This window comes from Kogia breviceps, chromosome 5, assembly GCF_026419965.1.
Source record: "Kogia breviceps isolate mKogBre1 chromosome 5, mKogBre1 haplotype 1, whole genome shotgun sequence".
NCBI lineage: Eukaryota > Metazoa > Chordata > Mammalia > Artiodactyla > Physeteridae > Kogia > Kogia breviceps.
This window is the reverse complement of record NC_081314.1, coordinates 132179785-132206378: the sequence shown is the minus strand read 5'-3', so window position 1 is coordinate 132206378 and position 26594 is coordinate 132179785. Positions and strand designations below refer to the sequence as shown.

The window sequence follows — 26594 nt, the reverse complement described above, 5'->3', positions numbered from 1 at the left end:
TTGGTAGACAAACACCACCTGAGTAGTTTTGGACAGTCACTTACCTTCTCAGTATTTGTTTTCTCTCCAAGCGCTAACACTCTGTAATGGGCATCTTGGTGCTTTAGACATTTCTTAAGTGTAAGTGGGTGTATCTTCAAAATATACATCATTTACTTGTAGGACTAGTATACATTCACAACTCACTACATAGCTAAAAGAAATGGGAGTGAAGCAAGCTTACATATGCAAGGAAACAGAAATTTACTTGAAATCTTTTTTTTTTTTTTTTTTTTTTTCTCCTCTAGTCATCTCTTTTATGGCTACCTATTTACTTGGCCAAGAAAATAGAAGTCACTGACATTCAAATACCATCTATTAAGTGTTTGTAACTTGCAGAACATTGAGTTTAATACAGATTTTTTTCAACAGTGGATGGCAGGGGTAGGCGGGGAGATGCTCTCTGATCTCCTGTGGCTTATAGTTTGTCAGAGAAGATGGAAAATTAGACAAGCATTCAAAATAATATGTAGTGAGGGCTATGACATAATCCCACAGTTGCCTTGCAAATTCTAGATTCTAAACAAGGCCTGTTTCTACATATCCTTGAGCATGTGTGATCCAGATGGATTATAGGAACATCTACTCTAGTGTAATTTTTCACTTTTCCTCTAAATATTCACCAGAAGTGACCACTCTAACTACATGCAGCTTTAATTTACCTGGGGGTCCAGTCTCTGTGTGAAAAGGCAGTTAAAATAAACTCATATACAGTTGGGAGGAAAAAAGTCAAGTGCTAGTATAATTGCCATGGAAAAGTAGCAATGCAAAAATCACTCATTATTTGCACTTCATTTGTTCTGTCCTTTAGGACATCTACTTGGTCTCTCCCATGACGATTCCAAATTCTGTGAAGAAAATTTCGGCTCCACAGAAGATAAGCGCTTAATGTCTTCCATCCTAACCAGCATTGATGCATCCAAGCCCTGGTCCAAATGCACCTCAGCCACCATCACAGAATTCCTGGATGATGGCCATGGTATGTATAGTTCCATAGGCTCAGAAACAAAACTTGGAATTATTGCAAGTTGTACTTCATTATATCCTCATGATGTTCACCTTACCGTCTAAGACAATGGTTGCTTAGAAAGTGTCAGAAAAAGGAACAAGGGGACTGTCTGTTGGTGTGTAATGCCAACGTCCTCGGTGGCATTATAGCTATGGTATTTTTGCTTTTGAATTGCAAAGTTCAAAGAGAAGCAATGTGGGAGACCACACAGAATGCCTAGCCAGTGCCCTGAAAGCCTGGCTCTTATTCCCTTTCACCACTAGCTTACTGTGAGAACATTGGCAGATAATCTTGTCTCCCTGCTATTAATATGACTCTCAGAATTATTTGTTACATTCTTATTATAGGGGTGTGGTTAAAATGTAGGTGACAGTTCTGTCAGATTCTCTTTATGGCGACATAAAAGCAAGAATGGAAGCTCATTAGATTTGCATTCACTAAAAAGTTTGGTTCCATCCTGACAGCCTGTTTTCCTGAAAGCGGAGTGAAAACTGCAGAACAGGAATAGAAAATCAATCTGAATGGTGAGAAAACAGTTTAAGAACTTCAAAAGAAAATCCTTGGCTTTATCCCCTAAGTACAGTTCAAGAGCACAGCACATTTTATTAAGCTCTGTAAATCTAGGATTAGTGCTGTAAATTATATAAAAATACTTAAGGAAGTCACAGTTTTAGAAATAATAAATTCTGACCCTTAGGTAATCTTTGAAACAAGCTGTTGCTAATTTCCTAGCATTCCTTGTTACCTTAAAATATTAGAAACACAGGAGAAGAGATGAGGTAGAGTTGGAAGAGATCTTCAGAGACCACAGAGTTCAAGTTTCTCATATTACAGAAATGGACATCTTCTCATTCCTTTTTTTTTTTTCTCTTAAAACATGTCTCTTTCTAAAACTGGTGGTTGAAGTGAATATGACAGAAATTCTTGATCATGATCATTGTTCACAAATTTATCTCATGATGTATGGTTCAAAGTTAGATAAACAGAATCTGTAATAACTGTTTTTCCTTGTTTCACAAAGTTTATGGCTTGAAAGTTTTGTAATTTCTTAGTGAGTTGGCCATCTTGAGCTTTGGCTACATAATTACACAACAATTAATAAATTCAGTTCTTTTCAGACAAGAAGAAATTCCACTACACAGTTCTTTGCTCTCTTGTAGCCAAAATGTTCATAAACTCATTTTTGCTCTGTTAATGGTGAACTGGTAATGCTTTAGCTACTCTCGACTACTTACATTTCCTATTCCTGAAAACAATCCACACCCATCTTGCTTTAAAATTTCCCTTCATACAAAATAAATGTTCTTTGTTAGTTGAAAGGATGGCCTAATATCTTGACGATTCAGAAACAATATCAAGAATCAATGTATTAGGTTTTTCCTAGACTAATAATAAAGTGGTAATTTTCTGTTTAGTTAGCCCAGTTTAAAATGCTGCTTAAATGCAGCATTTAGAGTCCTGGAGTGAATGCTTACCTAATTATCTGCCTACCTGCATTGATCAAATCCATATCTAATAACGTTCCTCTTGGGAGGAATCTTAGTTTCCACTCTTAATATTACTTTTACTGTTTTTTTTCAAGTTTCTTAAAAATGGAATAACATTAATATTTCATTTCAAAATCACACATTACTCATTCCAAAAGGTTGAGCTAAACTTTGAATCACTAAATGAACAGATTTAGTTGCTAAGGCAGCAAATACTTATGGCTAAAATGGGACCAACTTTTTTTTCCCTGTGTAAGTATTAGGTCAGCTAATTACAATGCTGTGCAGAATTTTGTTCCTATTGCCATGTTTCTGGAATGATTCATTTATTTCATGTTTGTGGAATTCATGATTTTACTTTCCATGCAGTAAAGATGCTCTCAGTATTGTTTTCATTTTTTGAACATTATTTCTGTATTTAAAAGAATCTACGCTCAGGTTTTTAAAAATTTTACAACAAATTTTATACGTCTTTCTGTGTCTACTCCAAAGGATCTCCTGGTAGATAACAGCCAAAACCATACTTTTGCTAGAAATAGATCTTATTCATTTGCACTGAGGAAATCACATCTGAAGTCCCCATTTATATGTTAAATAAATAAATAAATTCAGTTACCAACATTTGTTGGACAGGAAATTCTCATAATATATTCATTCATTCATTCATTTCATCACTCCTAGGCTCTCTCACTTTTGAATGTGTTGGTTAGGCAGTCTTGTGTTTTAACTGCCCCATCCCACCAAAAACTTCAATTTTATCAGTAGCCTATAGTGAGTAAAGTAATTTCAGAACGATGAGAATCTAAGAAAGGCACTGTAGCTGTGACACAGTGGCAAAGTTCAATTATATTTGTTTCAAAACAGATGCAGAACTGAAGCTACAATACCCTCTGTAGCACTGTCATTTACACTTGAATTTAAATAATTTAATAACGTTTAGATTGCAACCCAAAACTGACTTAAGTCAGTTAAAGCCAAAGTATGACAATAGAAACTAATCAACAGGATTTTCAGATGGTGGCAGTTCTGATATTTCAACTCCAGAGCTTAGGAGAGAACCAAGGGGACAGTCAAAGCCCAAGACGATGAAAAAACAAACAAAAAAGCAAACAAACATACACCTTTGTTAGAAGACTAAGCTGATATCATATCATCAAACCTTTTCAATTTACTCGTAGGGAGCTACTCACATTTGCAAGCAGAGCCCATTCATTCATATGTAGTAGAAATAGTTCTACTATTTTTCTGTTCTAATGTTCTAGGCCACTAACTATTTAGAGCAAAAAAATAAAATAAAATAGTCATTTGGGTGCATAGGGCATGCCAGACAGGTAAGCTGAGAGAAAGAAGTAAAAATCATTTGACAATAAGAGAGAAACCAGAAGAGCTGTAAAATGTAGCCCTGAAACAGTAAAAACACAGTGGTCTGGCACCATGTTCCAGAAGGTCAGAAACCCTCTTACCCCATTATTGTATCCTGCTGAAATCCCTCAAGATTGCAGCAGGATACAATAATTGATACTCAGAAAAGAAGTGATTTTCTGTTATTTAGGAAGGTTAACTTAGGACACTCATATAAAAGGCAGCAAAGCTATCGATGTTTTTAGGTAGATGGTCTCACAAAATGGACACAATTTTTAGGTGGTGTCTAAAGACTACATTACCTAGAGAATCCGTTTATGTAATAGCTTATCTGTCTTGTTCCCGCCTCCAGAAGTGCTGGAGAAATGATGTCTTAGAGTACAATTAAATTTGAATCATTTCATTTGTTTTTAAAGTTATTAGCCATAAGTAGCCAGACATGTGTAGCACTCTACCACTGCCAAATTTAAGTTTCCTAATATTGAGTGTTTCCCGATTTAGTTCCAAGAAGAAATATGCAGCAATTAGGTTATGGTTGAAGAGTCAGTGTGCACACTCTAAAATAACTGGGCCTGCAGATTTGTGATTCAGAAAGGAAGAAGCCATGTCTTATGGAGATTACCTCCTCCAACCCAGCCTGGCCAAGATACTTGTAGACTTCCTGCAGTGTTTATACAAGTTAGCTGTAGGCAAGCTGGCTAGGAGTACGATCCTCAAAAATAAAGGTAAGCACTGGCAGAGAAACTGTTCAGCAAAAGCAGGTTATTAAATTTCTTTTCTCAAATGCTTAATAACCATGAAGCCAAAAACAATAGCCCTGTCTGCTGGATCCCTCAGTTCACGGTGCCAAGTGATAAGAAGGACCACTGCCTAAGCAGACGCAGCTCAAGAACACCCAAGACACAGGCTGCTAAGGAAAATCTAAAGACAGCTTTGAAAAATTCATATTTAAAGAGCTAAGTTTACAGCCACTTACTGAACACAGAACTTTGGAGAGAAAATGGTATTAGAAAACCAAGTCTCTGAATCCTTTGTTAAGTGTAGACAGTGAAGCTAGTAATAAGATCTTAATATTCAGTTTTTAAGGCCCTACTCATAAAATTCGAGGTCCATGATGGTAGTCTCTTTATTTTCACAATATATATGTTCTCTAACATGATCTGCAAGTAAAACATGTACTTTAAGTCCACAGTGACCCACATGTTTAAAAAGCTCTGCTTCATCCTTTAACACAGAGAATTTTTAATCGAATTTCCTTGGCATGACATCTGCTAAACAGTGTACCACAAACAGATCCCTTGAATTACTTTGGTCAGCAACCACTGTCTGTGCCTTTGTCATTGCCCAAGTTAGTTTATTCGTCACTGAACCCATAATGCATCAGTGACTCTTTCAAACAGGCAAATAAAGACCTCAGAGAAGAGTTGCAAGACCAGGGAAATGATGATAAAAGAAGAAACTTTGCAATGTTGTGAGCCTTCTTTGAATGAGTTTCATTAGGAATATTAATTGATTTTTCCTAGGCCAAGGATATTTGGACCAATTCTTTTTCTTTTTCTTTTTTTTTTTTGTGCCACGCCATGCAGCTTGCGGTATCTTAGTTCCCTGCCCAGGGATCGAACTTCGCCCCCGGCATTGGAATCGCAGAATCCTAACCGCTGGACCACCAGGGGATTCCCTGTTTGGGCCAATTCTTATTTTCAGTGTGTGTGTATTAAAAAGGAAGAGAATGGGCTTCCCTGCTGGCGCAGTGGTTGAGAGTCCGCCTGCCGATGCAGGGGACACGGGTTCGTGCCCCGGTCCGGGAAGATCCCACGTGCCGCGGAGCGGCTGGGCCCGTGAGCCATGGCCGCTGAGCCTGCGCGTCCGGAGCCTGTGCTCCGCAACGGGAGAGGCCACAGCGGTGAGAGGCCCGCGTACCACAAAAAAAAAAAAAAAAGAGAAGACAGAAATAACTACAGCACTAGAAACGGGGCGGGGCGGGGGAATAAGAAGAATAGAAAACAACCAACCTTCATCTGATAAGTTTCATTAATCATTAATATGAAAGACAAACAGTGCTAGAAGTCAGATGTAAAAAACCAAAGATTTTTCTGCTCCATTTCCTGGAGGCATGGCATACCTTCCATCACCCCAAGTGTACTTTGTGGCCATGGAGAGACTACCATTTTCTTTCCTTCATTTGTCCATCTCAAATCACTGGCTCTTACTTCTTAAATTTTCTACTGATAACTTAACAGCTAACTTAGCATTTAACTTAACATGGATGGTGAAACCAACTATGTGATGTGCACACATTTCCATTGTCTTTCTTTTAGAAACTATCCATCTATATACGCAGAATGTTAAAACAAAAGGAAGGAGGGAGAGAAAAAGGAGGAGAGAGAAGGAAAAAGAACTTGGCAATTTTGTGGGACAGAATAAACAGACAAAATGTCAGCAGCAAAGCCCAGAGAGGATTACAGGCTAAGATAAATTTAAAACTATGTGAAGATATGGTTGAGAATAAAAGTAAAACAGATTAAGAAAAGTCAACAATAGATTGGACACTTTTAGAGGTCAATATCAAAGATACTAAAAGACTGATCCATTTCCTCTCTCACCCCTCCCCCAAACTGTACATATTTTTTTAGATGAAAAGTGTATATCCGATCCACTATTACTTAAATCTTAAATATTTCATATCGTGAAATTCAAAATCAGGCTTTATATTGATTTTTTTTATGGTTGTCCCTTGGCACAAGCCTGCCCTTTGGGAGCACTGTCTGTACCTCTTTTATTGCCAAAGGACATAATTCAACATATAGGTGAAATGGATAGACTGTAGATTTCACTGTTAACAGAAACTAATGCAGCAACAAATCCTAATGTTGAGAGCATTAAAGAAATAATAAATGAATAGCAAATCTGAATAAATCATTTTATCTTAAGCAAGAAAAGTTCATCTCCAAATGACCTCTAAGGGAAAACCATAGAGCTAAGATATCTCTTTTTTTTAATAGCCAAGTAAATGTGTTATACCTTTTTAAAACTTATACTTTGGTATTGAGCTTCATAAAGAGAGGCCACATCTTGAAGCCTCCTTTGTCATAAGCCGATTCCAAATTGCATTGTACGTTTCTTTTCACACATCATACATCATCAGGGAGGTAGAGAAGATATCAGTGACCGCATAGCCATGGAGAGGTGCTGAGTTATTTCAGCTTTGGAGAAATGAGGTCGACCCATGCCACATGCACCCACACACGTTAAAGACTTCCCAGCTAATATTTAGTTACCCAGTCTTACAGTCTGTGCTTTTCAGTAAAATTTTAAAAAAAGAAAAGTTTCTTCAAACAGCACTTTTGGAGAACTGGAAAGCATTCTTGCTGCCTCAGAGATCTGTTGACAGTCTTCTACCATCAGCAATCCGCTAAGCAGTCCCTGGTTTACACAGGCTTTTTTTTTATGTAGCAAGGAAGATAATGTTTTTCCCGGAGTTCCAAAGGGCCTCATCTCACTTTATCTTCTAAACAAAGCTTAGTGAGGTTTTACTATCATTCCTTCCTATTGACTTGCTATTGATGTTTTTCTTTTAACTTGATGTTTTTCTCCCCAAGTTCTCTTTGGCTGGATACTGAGTTTTAATGCTTTTTCTGGCTTGCCTTAAGAAGCTTTACCTCTTCAAACATTCTGGCTCAGAAGTTAAGTAGGAACTTTGCCCTTTATTCATTTTCATATAATGCCTCCATCACAGATTGACAAATTTCAAGGTATTCGCTTTGAAGAAACTTGAGTGTAGTTGTAAAAACATTTGCAGTATACTTAAAATGTGCTGAATATTCCAGTTCTCAGTGGAAAGTGGGATTTAAACGTGGTTTTCTTTTGTTGAATAAAAAGAATGACTTGAATACTTCTGAAATGTTGTTAAATAGGTTAAATATGATTGTTTCATATTTTTCTGGTCCCCCCTTATTAGCTCTGTGAGCTAATTTTACCCTTCCAGTGTCACAGTGAGGAGAGAAACATTTCACAGATCTTAAAAATAAATTAGGGAGCGGTTAACTAATTTGGCCAAGAACACTCAGCCATTTAGTGTTTTTCCAGAATTAAACTTTAGACCAACTGTTTCTACCATTAGCTACCATTTAAAGGATCCCTACACATGCCTGACCTTTAGCAATAAAATAAGCAATCTATCCACATGCTCAGCAGATTGTGACAGACACACTCCAAAGACCCAACAAATACCAACTGCATTCAATAACTGATACAAAGAGGAGAAAAAGGATGCAAAGGGTAAAAAAATGGGCCTAGTCCCAAGTTATCAAAGCTGTTTTCTTTGCTTCTCCCACTGCTCCTGATATGGGATGCTTGAAAGCTCTTTATTAAAATTCTTTCAGTCTGAGAGAAAGACTTTATTTCCTTCAGTTTATTGGGAGACCTTTAGGGGCAGATCTGGGTCATTTCTCCGTATCCCTAATATCTAGTATGTTTGCTAGAACATTGTAGGTGCTAAGCAGATGCTGGTTGAGTGAGTGCAGGAATGAAAGAGGCATGCACTTGTTTATTACTTATGGAATTAATGGAGAGGTGACATGGATGGGGGATGGGTTCACGAAAAAGAAGCAAGAATGGGGTAGTTGGAAGTGGAGAAAGGGCTATAGAAAGGGTGCAAGGACAAACTCTGTTTCTCGAAGCCGTAAACACCTATTTTTTATTATTGTTACTGTCATTATACCCACTATCTTATTTCCTCTAGGTCCATCCCAGTTTCTGTCACTCCCACAGCACAATGACTATTTTCACAGCTAATTATTATGAAATAATTTTATTTACTCAAACCTCTGCACATCATATGTATACCCCAGAGCACATCATCCATGGGAAATCCTAGTGGGTGCTGGAGAGCTCACAGAGGCATGCAGCCTCGTCCACAGGGAGCCCCCTCCCCAGGGCATCACACTGCAGATCTGTAGATGCATCGTGTTTCAGCACCAGCTGGAGTCTTGCATTCTCAGATCCATAATTTTCAAGGTTTGAAACAGAAACACAGAACAGTGGTCAATCTTGGTTATTCTCTTTAGGTAACTGTTTGCTAGACCTGCCGCGCAAGCAGATCCTGGGCCCCGAGGAACTCCCGGGACAGACCTACGATGCCAGCCAGCAGTGCAACCTGACCTTCGGGCCCGAGTACTCAGTGTGTCCCGGGATGGATGTGTGCTCCCGCCTCTGGTGCGCCGTGGTGCGCCAGGGCCAGATGGTGTGTCTGACCAAGAAGCTGCCAGCTGTGGAAGGGACACCATGTGGAAAAGGGAGGATCTGCCTGCAGGGCAAGTGTGTGGACAAGACCAAGAAAAAATATTATTCAGTAAGTGATTTTCCTGTCACGCAGGGCCTGGAGACCCAAGGTCTGATGTACCTTCCTGTGACACCTGCGGGAACTGGCCGCGGAAGGCTCTTTTCCTAGTTCAAATATTTTTCCTTGAGGGATCTATTAACAGCTCCCTCCTTTACCTGCAAGAGCCATCCCCAGCTGTCAATTACTGGAGAAAATGCAGATCTCAGGTTATATTCTGTAGCAAATAAGTTGAGAGCCCAGATTCTGTCTAATCGAGACCCCACGTAGGGCCCCAAATTACCGCTTGGGAGTTTACTTTCAAACTGCTCTTAAAGTTATTGGAATACATTTATTTAAATTCGGTAAGCAAACAGCAGCAAAGCTGACACATGGTCCTCATGCATACTTGGTGAACTCCAAAATGGTCATGCTTTCCCCCTCATGGCAAGTTCATCTAACTTCAGGAACTAAAGTAGCCACACCTGCTCCAGGGAGACACCTCCTCCCTCCCTATGCACCCGGTCCAGCTTCAGGTCAGCAACTGCCACCTTCACTGTCAAGGTCCAAGCGAAGCATTTGTTCCCTCTCACTCATAACATTTCCAAAGTCCCTAGAAGAGTGTTGCCATAGGCGTGTTGCCTGTGCCTTTCAAGACTAACACACAAGCAAGCATCCTCAGATACCCTGACACCGATACCCTGACACATACAACCAGAGGAAGTTCTTCAGGAATTCCCTCGGCAAAGGCGTTTCTAGTATCTTCCTTTTGGAGTCTCTCAGCTTCCTGCTGCCTGCTGTGTTTCCATAGCAATAAACCAGGGATGTCATAACGGGACTCTTCATTCCCTGTGATGTGGGTGCATGTGATTGGCTGCTCTTCGGTATCTGTCCCATTTCCTCTTTACGGGGTGTAATGAGGCCAAGCCCAGGTCAGATACATTTATGCATGTGACAGAGGGTCTGTCACAGGTGGGACGTGTGATGTCAACAAAGAGACTGCAGAACTTCAGTGCTAAAGAGGGAGAAAAGATGTAAGCATAATCAACCTGGAATCACACAAAATCTTTAGCATTGCACAGTTCTTTAAAGATGCAAGATCAGGGTGGACACAAAGTGAACCGTGGTTCAGTGGTTATTAACAGAAATGCACAGTATCAGAAGGTCCAAAGAAGCCATGAGCAGTGCTTGCAGTGTGCCCAGTACTTAGGGTGAAGTGTGCAGACCCTCTAGTGCTGGGGGGTGGGGGACAGAAAAGGTGGATTGCCAAGATTTGGAATCACGTTGTGATTCCAGAGTGTTCAATACCTGTGACCATGTTAAATTCAGTGAAAATTTAACTGTGATGGAGTTTCCACCGAGTGACTGAATGCAAGTGATTTCCAAATGTACATTTTGAATGTTTTCCTCCCTTCTCAGTTGAAATATCTTCTATTTTCTGTTTTAGACATCGAGCCATGGCAGCTGGGGATCCTGGGGGTCCTGGGGCCAGTGTTCTCGCTCATGTGGGGGAGGAGTACAGTTTGCCTATCGCCACTGCAATAACCCCGCGCCCAGAAACAGTGGCCGCTACTGCACAGGGAAGAGGGCCATCTACCGCTCCTGCAGTGTCATACCCTGCCCGGACAATGGTACGCTGCTCCCAAGTGTCAGCAACCATCATGTGTCGGGTGTAATTTGTATTCTAGCAGTAATAAATAGCGGGGGCTGGAGAAATAGCCTATTAATCTTGTACTGCACAGTTCCACCGGTATGCAAATCAATAACACATACATGAGTGATTTTTAAATTATTATTATAAACAACTGAGTGTTCAGGGAGTAAGAAGAAAATAATTGCTGTTTTCAACTCTGTGTTGAAGATAAAAAGCCTTCAACACTGGTGTGGAGAGACTCTGGAAAAACAAAGTTATCATCCATCATCTCCTTAAATGTATTTAAATGAACAGGAATATATCTAAGTTTCAGAACAGAGAGAGTAGTAATGTGACATGTTTGATTTTTAGGTAAATCTTTTCGTCATGAGCAGTGCGAGGCCAAAAATGGACATCAGTCTGATGCAAAAGGAGTCAAAACATTTGTGGAATGGGTTCCCAAATATGCAGGCGTCCTGCCAGGAGATGTGTGCAAACTGACCTGCAGAGCTAAGGGCACCGGCTACTACGTAGTGTTTTCTCCAAAGGTAACTGCATGCAGACTGTCCAGAAACAGTAGGCGTCCTTGGTGGAAATTATTTGGTAGAATGGAGCCTGCACATACCTAATGTAAACAGTCATTATTTGGCGGGCGGGGGGGGGGCTAGGTTTTGGAAGAAATTACCTCTGTAATTTCTATATTTTCAAACTTGCTACAATGAATCAAAAGGATTTTGTAAACAGAACAAGTAAATGTTTTAAAAGCTATTTTTGAAAAAGTGTAACTCTCTGTCAGGAAGGTGGATTGCAAACTTAACTTCAAAAGAGTATTCCCTAGGTACATTTGTAAAGGGGACTATAAAACAAAGTTTTCTATTTTTCTGGCATCTTTTACTGAAGAATTCCTTTGGTGATTCATGAAGATAGATTCAAGATCATCAGCCCTGACCTAGACTTTAAAATGTATTGCACCTTTAAAATGAATCAATGTCCTTCTAGTTATACACATTTATAATATATGCATGTGAAATTATCCCTTGTTTTCCACAGAAGAGCATTTTCTAACTTTATGTGGCAGTTTAAAACAGTTTATCTATTTTGCAAATAGGTGCTGTATTTAAAACTATCTCTGTAACTGGTCTTCAGATATTTATGACATATTATTGAAAAATAAGTTAATGTCCAAGTTATGTAACATTTAAAATGTTTTATCTTTTAATTGCAAAATAATACATTTTCATTTAAAAATATTATAGAGAAATAAAAGCAAAAATATTACCTGGAAATATAATCATTTAGAGAGCTGTTAACCTGTTTAAGACTACCCTACCTCACTTTATACACATATACACCCTCATATACTCACACACTCATATGAAAGAGTTCTGTATATACACAAATACAAAATATGTATGTTTATACATATGACTATACATGTTACTTATATGCACAAACCACTGAGTCCATATACATAGTATTTTGTAACTAGCTTATTAAATATATGCTAATTCTTTTTTTCAAAAATAGTCAGTCTCTTCCAGTAAGTACTTTTCTCCGACCTTCCCAGACTTCTTTTTTCCACAAATTTGTCTCTACTTCAGTGTCTCACAGTTCAACAACACAATAGGGAATGCTTTCCAACCGTTACAAGGTTGTGACTATCCAGTGTAGATTTTCAGTTTTGTTACGGTAATAACAATTATGCACAAGACAGAAATAGAGCCACAGATATAGAACACAAACTTATGATTATAGAAAACAAACTACCAAGCAGGAGGGAGGAAGGGATAAGTTGGGATTGGGATTGACACATACACACTACTATATATAAAACAGATGACTAACAAGAACCTACAGTATAGCACAGGGAACTGTACTCAATGTTCTGTAATGACCTATATAGGAAAAGAATCTAAAAAGAGTGGATATAATGCATATGTATAACCGATTCACTTAACTGCACAGAAGAAACTAGCACAACATTGTAAATCAACTATAAAAATTAATTAACTAAAAACAATTGTGCAAACAAAAAGGATGTCTGCATTCGTGAGCCTGGTCATATTCTGCTCTCCACGCAAGTGACACAGTCCCACACACTAAGTGAAAGATTGTTTCTAGCAATAAAAAGGCAAGACTATACCATGGGAACGTATTACGCACACAGAAATAGAGACGAGGACCTCGGGTCTCCTAACACATTCGGAATTAAGCTCAAGAGATAAAGAAGAGAGAAAGGGCATAACCCCAATCTATCCCAGTTCTTCTTCTTTGTGCTAATATGTCAAGAATTTTTCAGTGGGATACTCCTGGAAACTATGGGTCTTTTTTTTTTTTTTTTCATTGGTTGTTTAGTTTCCAAAGTACTATCTATTCCAATCAAACTTAAAACTCCCAAATGAGAACTTGCAATTTTATCAAAGAACCCACCTACGCAGGCCCAAGTATTTCCCACTGCTAACGTGTTTCTCATTATTCAGGTGACCGATGGAACGGAATGCAGGCCATACAGCAATTCCATCTGCGTCCGGGGAAAGTGTGTGAGGACGGGCTGTGACGGCATCATTGGCTCGAAGCTGCAGTATGACAAGTGCGGAGTGTGTGGAGGAGACAACTCCAGCTGCACAAAGGTGATTGGAACCTTCAATAAAAAAAGGTAACGTGAGAGAACGATTGCCCTTATCTGATCTGAACAAAGCTTTAGACTCTTGCAAAATTGATAAAGGAGGACTTGTGTTACATCATAAGCTATCTGTGGGAAGACATCTAGCCAGGACCTAGTTACACATTATGATTATGAGAAGGGAAGGCGAGGACATGAAATGAGCTCTTCATGCCGACTGGAAACCCATGGCACCTCTGCAAGCAGATTAACTGCAATAACCGTGGGGCCAGGTTTTGCAGAGTGTGAAAAAGGCAAAGAAAAAGTCTGTGACATTCCACTTTAGCGATATCTTGCAGATCTGTTATTTCTGAAACCATTTAGGAAGGGATGGCTGGTTTCCAACTTAATTACTGTTTCTTTTCTTTTTTTTTTTTTTTTCTACAAATACATTCTCATTAGGCTGTAGTTTTCTTGAGAAAACATTTCTCAATGCAAAATATAAGTTATCTGCAGTAGTGTAGATGGCAAGCCTGTTTTTGAGACAACTATCCTGGTTTATATCTACTCTGTAAAGAATAAGATCAGTTTCCTGCTTCCTCTCATGGTCCTTGATTATACTCTTGCTTTATATATGTGAGTTTAGAAAGTACCACTTTCTGGCGTGAAATATTATACTATCAGCTAGGATGGCTGAGTCAGCTAAAGAGTCTGCTGGAATGCAGTATTGTTTTTCCTCTTCACTAGACCACTCTTATGCTGAGTGGTATTGGTCGGGTTCACCTGTATTCCTGATATATATGCTGTGTTGTCTTTAACTGGAGAGAAATATATAAACCAAGTCAACAATAAGAATTTCTTAAAACAATCGCATGCCATGGTAATGTAAAAAACTAGAAATGACCTTTGATATGATAAAGAAAATGTATGGCTGGAGAATTTATTCTGTATTAAAATATGCATTACTAATCCTATTTGCTAGTGATATAATAATTATTCATCTAATTGTATTGGGACATCCAGGTCAAAAACCCTGCAAGTCCAATCATATCCTGCATTTTAATATATTTCAAAGGTGCAAGGCTCCTTAGAAATGATCCAGTCTAACGTTTTGCTTTACAAATGAGGGAATTGGGTCTCTGAAAGTTTAAGACTTACCCAGTTTTACTTGGCTGATAAATGCCAAAGTAGAGGCTGTAGCTTAGGTCATAAAAATAGGATGCACAGGCCATTTGTAAAAAAGAAAAAAGAAAAAAAGAAGGAAGGGAAAAAATTCAGGAACCAAATGAGAAATAAAATTATTTTTAAAAAATAATGTCTTATGTACTGTATGCTGTGTATCCTTCCTACATCAACTTATAAACCTCTTTTTATAATGCTAAATTTAGCATTAAGCTTTTTGTATTTACAACAAATATCCGCATATTTGATGTCACCTGAAAAGGTGAAGGAAGACATTCATGATAGCGACAGCAGGATACAACATAACTGCTTGCAAATTGATTTGACCAAGATTATAGTGTGTGGTACAAATGACCTGTTTGAGTATCCTATATAAATTATCTTGGCCTAGTGTGATCGATAAAAGAGAACATTGATCTTGGAGCTGGAATATTTGCAATCACGTTCTGGCTCAGTAATTCACTAGCCATGTGATCTTTGAAGAGTCACTCAACTTCTTTACAATTAGCATCCTGGAGAGTAGAATGGAAATACTAGTAATCACCTTGCAAATGAATGTCGCTCTGAGGACCAAATGAGATAATGCATATTAAAATACTGCACTAAGTTCAAACCTCTTCACAAATATGATCCTAATTTTAATTCACTCCTCCCTCAATTTTCTTCGTGTCAGTAAATGGCAACTCCATCCTTCCACCGCCTAGTACCAAAACTCGGGCGTCATCTTCCACACCTCATTTTCTCTCACACCCCACGTCCACCCATCTGCACATCCTCTCAGTCCTACTTCCAACATATGTCCAGAATCTGGTTGCCCCTTAACCGCCATAAGCAAGAGCACTGCCGTCTGGGAGTCATTGTCTCTTGCCTGGACCAATCCAGCAGTCTTCCCACGGGTCTCCTGGCCCCTGGCCCCTCACAGACTCTTTTTCACAAAGCAGAGAGAGCCATCACTTTATCACCTAAGTCAGATGGTGGCATTCCTGGGCTCAACCCTCCAGTGGCTACCTTCTCACTTAGCATCAGTGTCCGAGACCCCTTCATAACCTGTGAGATGCTAAAACATTTGGTCCCTGCCCTGCCCTGAGTCCCTTCTACACTGGCCACTTCCCTTGCTCTGCGCTAACATACTGGACTTCCCACCACTCCTCAAACATGGCAAGTGGAAGCATGTACACTATTTTCTCTGCCTGGAACAATTTTTAACGATTAATAAGCAGTGCTTCCTCTAGAATTCCTTTAGATGTCTGTTAAATGTCACCACTACCCGCCCCTCAACAAGGTGGTGGCTTCCATAAGTGAATAGGAGGATCTCTCCCCCATCCTTGTCATTCCTCTGTCTTCTTACTCTGTTTCTTCACAGCTCTTAATCAACAGATATCGCCACATAATTTTGTTTGGGGGTCTAAACCCCACCCCACTAAAATGTCCCTTCCATGGCAGCATGCTTAGTATGTAAGAATGCATGTATTCCTTCATGGCAGGTACTGTTCTTGTACTGGGGAGATAACCCTGAACGTAAGAAGATTCCCCTGCCTTGCCAGCCACACTTCATACTTCATAGTTATATGAAAACAGCTGCATTCATTCATGGTAGCCAAGGAAGCTGGTTAATGTCCAAAATGTAAATGATACCGAGAAGGTTGCAAAGAAAATGAATAAGGAGTACAAAGGGAAACCTATTTTACCAAAACATCAAGAAATCAGGGCATGACTATTTGCAGTAGTCAGGACATGGAAGCAACCTAAGTGTCCATCAACACATGAATGGATAAAGAAGATGTGGCACATATATACAGTGGAATATTACTCGGCCATGAAAAGAAATGAAATGAAGTTCTTTGTAGTGAGGTGGATGGACCTAGAGTCTGTCATACAGAGTGAAGTAAGTCAGAAAGAGAAAAACAAATACCGTATGCTCACACATATATATGGAATCTAAAAAGAAAAAAAAAGTGGTTCTGATGAACCTAGGGGCAGGACAGGAACGAAGATGCAGACGTAAAGAATGGACTGAGGACGCGGCGAGGGGGAAGGGTAAGCTGGGACGAAGTGAGAGAGTGGCATGGACATATATACACCACCGAATGTAAAATAGATAGCTTAGTGGGAAGCAGCCGCATAGCACAGGGAGATCAGCTCAGTGCTTTGTGACCACCTAGAGGGGTGGGATAGGGAGGGTGGGAGGTAGACACAAGAGGGAGGGGATATGGGGATATATGTATACGTATAGCTGATTCACTTTGTGATACAGCAGAAAATAACAGAACATTGTAAAGCAATTATACTCCAATAAAGATGTTTAAAAAAAAGGAAAAGAAATCAGGGCATGAATTCTCATCCTTCCCAGTGGCTCGGGAAGTGGCTCAGTTTAAGACCTGCGCAGTGCTGAGAGTTGCAAGTGATTCTCGTGAATATGAGTCAGACTCTAAGAACAAAGATTTTAAAAAAGGCTTCTCTGTCTAATTCCCTTACCCTATATTCTTCGCTTTCTTGACACTCTGTTTGGTATCATTGAAACTCTGAACATCACCAGAACTTATTTTAACTGTTATGAAGTACAGTTGGTGGAGGGAAGGGCTTCATGCAATGAGGACGTGGTAAAAGGGGCATAAAGTGTGAGTCGAGAGGCCTAGAACTGCCACTCATTAGCTCTGGAGTGAACCCGTGCAAATACTTTAATACATCTCCACATTATAGACTTTTTAGGTAAGATGGAATGTTTTCTCCTGGCTTTGTTTGAAGCCATTGTGGAAACATCTCATCTCTTAATATTAGATACTTCCAAAAAAAAAAAATCCTGTGACAGAATCTAGTCCAAATGTATTACAAAAATTCAGATAATGAATCAAATTAGGGAATTCCCTGGCAGTTCAGTGGTTAGGACTCCGGGCTTTCACTGCTGAGGGCCCATGTTCAATCCCTGGTCGGCAAACTAAGATCCTGCAAGCTAAGTGGTGCGACCAAAAAAAAAAAAAAAAAAAAGCTAATCAATCAAACTGAATAGATAAGCAACATCATCAGCATTGCATCTTCTCTCTTCAACACAGTAGGAAGCTCTGGCACCTGTCTGGCCATTATGGTAGGTCAGATGCCCAATAGAAAGGGGCCTTCCCTGGGGATAAGCCTCCTCTCCAATTCAGAGGAAACGTTTGAGTGGGAAACACATTTGGATTTTACATATATGAATCCGTTCTCCCGTATCCTCTAAACTTGAGTAAGAATTCAGAAGTAAATAATTAAATTTCACACACATCCGTCAGACTGCACAAGTAAAGTATTTGTTTCTATTTAAATAGCTAGGAAAGTAAAACATATGAGGACCTTAACATGAAATTACTTACAGAGGCAAAGATTTGGGCAAAAGATGACTCTTCCACACTGGTATAGTTCCTTGGTGCTTAATTAACCTTTCTGTCCTTGCGTTTTCTGCAACCTTATGAGTATCAGAGATATTTATGCCTTTGCCCATTTTCCTGAGCAGATAATGGGTCATTAGAGATCTATCTCATATGTCACTCTCCATAAAGCCTCGCTCAATTGACCATAACACTTTGCAGACCCTAAGCTTTCAGGGAAATTTGCTAAGGCATTAAGGATTTTCTTTGTCCTTTGATGATTCTGGTAAGCTGCGGTTACGCAGTTAAAGAATTTTGTGTTCTATTTTACGTCCTGCCCCAGGAAATCCAGAGTTTTAGTAGAAATGGAATCAGAGCCTCTAACCTGTCTATAGCCCAGCAAATAATTAAATCTATGGTTTCCCAACTAGTGTGCACCTTGGAACAGCGTGGGGAACTCTAAAAGTACTGCTGCCTATGACCCATCCTGAAAGATGGGGATTTAACTGCTCTGGCATCTGGGGATTTAAATTCGTAGGCTTTGGAATTTTTAAAAGATCCTCACATGATCTTAATATGCAAACAAGCTTGAGGAACGTTCATTGAAAGACTTCTGTGAGATTAACTGAGGGTAGATTTTTGCTGGTTTGTGTTTACGTGCATTTTGTGCCAGAAAAAACCTAAAGTAGCTTTGTAAAGATGATAAGATTTGATAAGGATGTGTGATTCTGTGTAAATCTTTAACTAAAGGTAGTATAAATTTTTAAAGCCAAGGCAGGTTGCTGACATCATCCTAATTTTGAACATCATAATAAAAATGTATACAATGTGATAGTCTGACTGCAATTTTATTTTCTAAGAAAATTAATTTTTGAAGGCAATTTTAAACGAATCTTTTTAATACATTAAAACTTTATATTAAGATAAGGTGAGACTTTTAGAGAATTTCCATTTGTCAAGCATTTACCTATTTTTCTTTCCTCCCCTTTCTTTTTGCCTCTCTCCCCTGTGGACATTCCTGCTTCCAGCAAGGGTTACACTGATGTTGTGAGGATCCCTGAAGGCGCGACTCACATAAAAGTCCGACAGTTCAAAGCCAAAGACCAGACTAGATTCACTGCCTACTTAGCCCTGAAGAAGAAAAACGGTGAGTACCTTATCAATGGAAAGTACATGATCTCCACTTCAGAAACCATCATTGACATCAATGGAACGGTCATGAACTACAGCGGTTGGAGCCACAGGGATGACTTCTTGCATGGGATGGGTTACTCAGCCACGAAGGAAATTCTAATCGTACAGATTCTTGCAACAGACCCAACTAAAGCCTTAGATGTCCGTTACAGTTTTTTTGTTCCCAAGAAGTCCACTCCAAAAGTAAACTCTGTCACTAGCGACAGCAGCAATAAAGTGGGATCGCCCACTCCACAGCTGCAGTGGATGACGGGCCCTTGGCTCGCCTGTTCTAGAACCTGTGACACAGGCTGGCACACCAGGACGGTGCAGTGCCAGGATGGAAACCGGAAGCTAGCGAAGGGATGTCTTCTCTCTCAGAGGCCTTCTGCATTTAAGCAATGTTTGCTAAAGAAATGTTAGCCTGTGGTTATGATCTTCTGCCGAGACAACTGGATGATTCATCACTGATACAGTCATGGTGAACACGAGGTCAACCGAAAGCACGGAAAGTCACACTTCAGGGTCATTGTCAACAGGAGTCCGATTATGGGCAGAATCTGCTCTCAGCGACCAAATAAAGATGCGCACTGCTTCATGTGACAGTGGTGACCTTGGAATATAGAAAAACTTGGGAGTTACTGAACATCCCCTGGGCCTACAAGAATACAAAAACACTGATGAATGTAGAATCAGGGGACATTTGAAGATGGCAGAGCAGTCTCCCCCTTGTCACCTACCTCTTACAGGATGTCTACAAAGGCATCGTAATCATTTTCATGCATATTATTTACACAGTAGCTTATTTTTACTGTTTGTAAATACATTCTTCCTTGGTATGTCACTTTATATCACTTGATTCTATTAAAATATTTATATATATATACATATATATATGTGTATATATATATATATATTTCTATAAAAATGTGTTTGACCAAAGTAGGTCTGCAGCTGTTTCCACTCCTTCCAGTTTCTAGAAAGAGCTGTGGATGTTTTACTGGAAATTAAGAACTTGCTGCTGTTTTAAGAAAGATTTAGTATATATTCAGACTACAGGAGATAAAATTTTGGTCAAAAACCATTTTGACAGCAAGAATCTTCTGAGAGATTCTGAAAAGAAAAAAGGAGCTCAATGTATCTAGTCATTTAGATACATACAGGGGTCCATTTATTTAAGCCTTTGACTGCCTGCATTTTTTCAGGCAGCCAGCCAAACTAATGCTTAATTAGGAGGTAGAAGAAATGTTTGTGTGTGTGTGTGTGTGTGTATGTTATCGAGTCTAAAAATTAGTTTCCTCCTGTTAGAATTTAAAAGGAAAACAAATACATGCTTCACCATATTTTCAAGTTATACTTTTCACAACTGCTTTCTCTTTCTATGGCTCCCATCTGATATCTCACAATGTGTAATATACATTCGGAACACACAGCAAAGAGTTTTCTATCACCTTCAACACTGGTATACCTCTTACCAGCTAGCCTTTAAAATGCATTTTGCTTTTGCTTGTTTGTTTTGTTCAAGGGTTTTGTAGGACCTACAATGTTTTGTACTTCTTGTTGACTTGGTAGTTAGCTATATCCAGAAGTGGTTATCATTAATGTGGCTAGTGAAAAAAAATGGTTAATATTAACAATACTGTTTCCACACCATAGGCAATAATTCCTTGCATTGTTTTTTTTTTCTTAATCCAAATATACTTATTCTGTACTTAAGATTTTTCCCAATTAGAAAGCATTTGGTTGTACCAGTAAGTGTTTGAGTGATGAAATGTGATGGTCTTTGCAAAGTCTGCTCTTATTTCCATAGCCTGTCTAGGTAGGTTGTGAGTTGGAATAGTTAGACATGGAAAACTTTTACAGTCATCTGCATAAAAATCTCATAGACAGTAAACTGCATCCGTCTACCCCATGGTTCAGAAAATCTAAGATATTTCATTTCATTTGGTTTTTCTTTTTCTTTGTGAAATATCACAAAGCTATTTGTTTTTATAAAATTTTATAATAATCATACCAAATGTGCCTATTGTTAAAGATTTGCATATAAGGATATTAGGGAACTATTGTTTGAGTTTCCTGAAGCTCATGAGTTTATTTTTATTATAAGATATTTTTAATATAAAAGGATTATGTAATTGATCTTGCTATAGCACATTCATTTCAATAGACCAAGGGAATGGATGTCTCACTGTTTTAAGTATTTTCTTAAGAAATCATTAAGAAATCAAAACTGTTAATCATCCTTTGGATTTTCATAGACTGATTTTGCTTTAGACCTGGTCCTTTTTTCTTAATAAATTACCAGTTAGAAAAAGGAGGCCTATACAAGACTGGTAACCTCCATTTGATGAAGGTACCAGATATCAGGGACAGGGAGCAAAGCTATTCATATCAGTCAGAAAAAAAAAATTAAAAATAAAAATCACACCAACCATTTGACTATGCAGAGAGAATTAAGAGAAGGACCAACTTTACTTTTTCCAGTATTCAGAATAACTTGAATCAAGTACTTAAACTATGACAAATTTTTTTTAATCTTTTGTGGTTATACTGACAGCAACATTAAAAAATAATCGAAGAGCAAACATGATTGTCTCCTACACTGCTTCTCCATACTGTATTCATAGATTTTTAAATATGATTTACCAATGATTCATTTTTTTCCCCAAATATTAAAGTTTTACACTTCTCATGGGAGCAATACTAGAGAGCTTAGAACAAATAAACCACTATTCCATGCTTTTAAGGAGTTTCCTTTAGGGTTTTGGTTTTGTTTGGTTTGGTTTGGTATGGGTATCAATAGACTGACTAAGGAATGTATGTCTATAAACTCCTGGGAAAAATTTATAGACTGGAAACTGAAATTCAGAGAAATGGAGTGTTTGGTAGACATAGAGAATGATGAGCAAAGGGAAAATCCTCTATAATGAAGATAATTTAGTTAAGTTTCACATTGGGTTATGCCTTTTACCTTTCCATAGTTTTATCTTGAATAAAGAGCGTAGGATTCAGGATGCTAGGGGCTACTCCCTAAAAAGAAAAAAAAAAAAAAAAAAAAAGAGCTTGTCTAAAAATGCTCAGGTTTGTAAGAATCTAATCTCACTCACAAAACTAAATACGCCAGGTTGTTTCAGTAAATACTAAGGGATCCCAGAAGAAAATAGCGTTTATTTCTTCTGGAACAGAAAAAGTCAAACGAACCCCTGCCTTGTTGTTTAGAGCTTTAAGGACATTGTTTTAATTTATTCAACAAATTCAATTTCCTCTGCCTTCCTGTGGAAACAGTTTTAGCACATTAAGAATGAAGGGATTAATCACAAACAAAAAAAGTTGCAGCACTGAAAAAAAAAAAGTAATTTATTGTTTTTGCAACTGGTATGTGAATTTGTGTGATAAAATTATTTATTCTTATTTAACAAAAATATGTGCAAATTCTTCTATATTTAAGATGTTTTACTGTTGTCCTACTTCTTAATTTATGCTTCATGTTTGTGTATAAAGTACACTTTGTGAGTTTACATAATATACGGCACTGGTTGCTTTTGTATTTTTTTTTACAGAAAGCTTTCTGTGTGAAACAGGTGTATATATATATATATTCCTCATGTATTCTTATTCTGATACTATCCCTTTTCTTTCTAAGTAAGTTTTAAATTTAATTTTCCATGGCTACTAGTGTTCATCACTTGTAGTTATTTTAATAGGTCTTTTGGATTCCATTTAATACTAATTTTTCCAAGCTTCAGATAAGAAAAGCATTTATTCAAGCAACTAAGGTCTAAGTTCTAAACTAGGATATATAGGTAGCCTGGAAGCTTCCCATAGGAGCTAAGACACAATTCAAAATCAGGTCCATGAGCTTCCCTGATGACCTTGGACAAGGAGCTGTTGATATATCACAGGCTCCAAGTGATATCAATGATAATAAAACCAAATAATGTCTTTTGCTGCTCTAGAAACCCTCCTTAAAATTAATATCATTCAGTCTCTAGTATCTTTAAGATTCTATAGATGAGAGTAAACAAAGTGGATTTAAATGATTCAAATGTTTGTAGTCGTAACTGTTTCGCCAAGTGTGGGATCTCCATTGATACAATATGACTTTTTACTTCTACGTATTAATCTCTTGGAGGGATGATAGGACTTGAGACAAGCAGGGACACCTCTGAGCACACCAGCTTGCTCCTGACTGTGATATCACAGTCTGGTCATAGCAATAAGGCAAAGCACCTTTGGATACACAATTGACTAGATCAATCTCTGGTTCTGATGTTTCTCCCCTTTACTCCTTCCTCATTGGACAAGGTCATTGTAATGGTTTAGGTGAGGACAGCAGCCAGAGTCAAAGAAGTTCAGGACTTGTGCTATAACTTACAGTTCACTGTTTGTGAAATAAGATTGAATTTAATAATGGCTGGATTTTGCTAATAGTTTATGGCTGAGTATGAAATCTTATTGGTATGATTGGTGACTATTACTAATCTATTAGTAGTTAAACTTGAAGCCATAAAAAGACCTTATTTTTTTTTAACATGTCAAAGGTACAAAGTAAATGAATGACCTTGAAGACAGAAATGGCCATCCAAAGCTATAATAGAACCAAGGACAGGGTCAGGGTGATCGATCATATAGACACACAGAAAAGGAATTTACATGTTTTCTCCATTATTTTTCTCATTTGTCAACAACATGTAGTTTTAGGTTGTCAAACAGGTAGATCAACTTAGCTCAATAGCCCACTGAAAAATACAATCTTTCTAATAGCTCCCTGTTAGCATGAACTGCAGAAATGACTGCTCAAGTTATAACACATGAAACACATCAGTCTATACCACATAATTTTGTGTTCTATTCAATTAATATATGAGAACATATTGAAACACCAACCCATGCATTAGTGAGCCAGAAAATGAGAATATGCGTAGTGTTTAGATCAGAAAAGCATTCAACCTGGCAAATATTTTTTCCGGTGCCATTGTATCATAATTTTTAATGCAGATTTTGTAGAAAAGATAAAGGAATATGTTGTTAGAAAACGTTGGTTTTACAATGGAGTAGGACTGAAACATACACATTCATTAACCCTGTTAGTTGCACCCTCTTAATATTCTAGCACTAAGAGTAAGTTTGCTGTCTGTGGTCCTCATCTCATAGCTCCACCGGCTGATCCATGTGTACTGTCATAGGTCAAATGAAAAAAAATAAATAATGGCCCATCCTCCTATAAGGCACTGCCACATCAGAGTGACCCAAGTCTAACACTGTGAGGAAAACTGTGATTTATAAATAAAACAGGGCATTTTTTCTTTTACTTTTCCTTTGGCACATCCAATGAACCATTGTAATCTTTATCAAGGTGCTAACATTTTCAGTGACCAACTGCCAAATGTGGTATTTCTGAGTTACTATTTTATTCTACGTGATTTTTCAATTTGCAAGAAAGAACTCTAAGCAGTTTGTCAAGCCTGGGCACAACTTGATACTCAAAGTTTGGGAAATTGTATTTAATGGTCATTCAGATTGGCAGTGTTTAGTGACATAAGCTATATGTACATTGAGGATGCTTAATGTGATGTCCAAACTTGAAGAGCATCAGGTTGGTGTAGCCCACTTTTAGATGTCATGTTCCATCACATACTAAGCCATCAGCATTCCTTTCAAACAAACTTGTTTGTTTCTTATACACAAAAGAACTTCTGTGTATATTTAGCTGGACTTTAAGCTTTGCAATATTTTATGTTCATACATACACTTGGCTACTATATCTCCATCTTTTCTGTAACAATTCACAACATATGAAAGACACTCACCCCATGCTGAGTATATCTAGGATCGAATATCATACTGTGTGTGACTTTGTGAAACTAGACTTTGGATTAAGAAAGTCTCTGGATGGTATTTTTGCATCACACGCTCCGGCATGACATAAATGTAGGAGTTGACAAATACTGCTTACATTTTAGTATGACACATTGATCAGAGGAAATCATGCACTTGCTTTGTAAATAGAATGCAGATAACTAAACAGATTGCAGGAATATGTTCGATTTGACGTAGGCAGTGGGACAAATATTTGATTTCTATATTAGAGTCCGTGAATCAAGCCAGGTAATAAACAAAAATAGGTAGAACTGAGATTCTTAAATCTTGAAAGATGCTTTCAAGGTAGAGTAAAATATATACAAGCAGTAAAATGTAAGCTGCTTTTTACACTCAATTTTCCAGAAGTGTTGGCATTTTTCAGTAAATATAATGCTGTTGGAAAACCAAAAAAAATCTTGGAAAACTAAGACGGGTCTTGTTTCAAATGTCTCTTCAGCTTTGGCAAATTTCAAACCTGAAACGACTATTGAAAGCATTACTGTGTCTTGTAGCCTGCATTCCACAACAGCTCTGTTATTCAGGTAAACCACTTGAACTGAGACTTTTGGGACCTATACTGTAATATTTTTCATTACGGAACAATATCTTATTTTGTAAAGCATTTCCCCTATGTGTGACTTTAAACTGTAAAATTAAACATTGGCTTTGTGGTTTCACTGCGCATAATAAATGTAAATTGTAAACTAGGTTAAAGTATGTACTGCATATAACATGTTTTAGAGGTGGAAACTATTGTCCATTTATTTTTAATTTTCTCATAACAACAATAGGACCAAGCCAGGTCTTAATGAAGCCCTAGGATCTCTATAATTTCTACCATCCCTCATTCACATAGGCACAGACAATTAATACTTTCTCTCTCTTAAAATACAATGAACTATATTGCTTCAAGTTTTTCTTACCAGCTGCCACCTGCTAAGTTTGTCTAGTGTCAAACTTCTGGTGTTAAATTAGAAGCAGCAAGCAATATAATCTACCTGCTTCATCCTTTCTTTTTTAAAAATGAACATATTCTAGATATAAAATTAAAGAGCCAAAATAATAATGCATGCATGGAAATTCAAAAAATTGATATCCACTAGCAAAAGCCTATTTATTAATATTTGCTATCAAATTTATAGTATTAGGATTCCGAACTCCATGAATTCCTTCTAAACCTGAAATCATTACTATTAGTGTATGTTGCATTGAGTTTCTCTCTCTTATCAAATAGTGTTTCAGAATTGTACATTAAATTTTACTCTTGGTAGGATGTTAACTTTTGAAAGAATTTAAAATGCTTAAACATTTAAAAGCATGGTGTATAATGATTTGGTTAAGATTGGTTGAACATCTCTTTGGGTCAGGCCCTGGGTGAACACGTCACAAACTTTCTCCCAGGTGTTTCTCTCCATGACCCCTATGGCATTGGTCTTAAGATCCCAATATTGGCAGATGGCTCTCACATCATCATAACTGTCAATGGTCATCTAGGTGTCACCAAGTGCCAGACACTGTTATTGGCTTTTCAAAGCACTAGGAGTCTTAAATCCATATGGACCGAGAGTCTGAGGGAGGGATTGCCGGGTG

General features: G+C 38.1%; 1 protein-coding gene across 1 annotated transcript in view; it reads left to right on the top strand.

Moving 5' to 3' along the window:
• The window catches only part of ADAMTS5 (ADAM metallopeptidase with thrombospondin type 1 motif 5), a 49551-nt gene extending 23840 nt beyond the window's left edge, over positions 1-25711 (top strand). Inside the window, exons 3-8 of the mRNA XM_059064831.2 lie at positions 851-1018; positions 8964-9247; positions 10662-10845; positions 11220-11395; positions 13328-13503; positions 18998-25711. Of these exons, the coding sequence (XP_058920814.1) occupies positions 851-1018; positions 8964-9247; positions 10662-10845; positions 11220-11395; positions 13328-13503; positions 18998-19565 (1556 nt within the window). The 3' untranslated portion in view covers positions 19566-25711. The remainder of the gene's footprint in view (positions 1-850; positions 1019-8963; positions 9248-10661; positions 10846-11219; positions 11396-13327; positions 13504-18997) is intronic.
• The last annotated feature ends 883 nt before the right edge of the window (positions 25712-26594 follow it).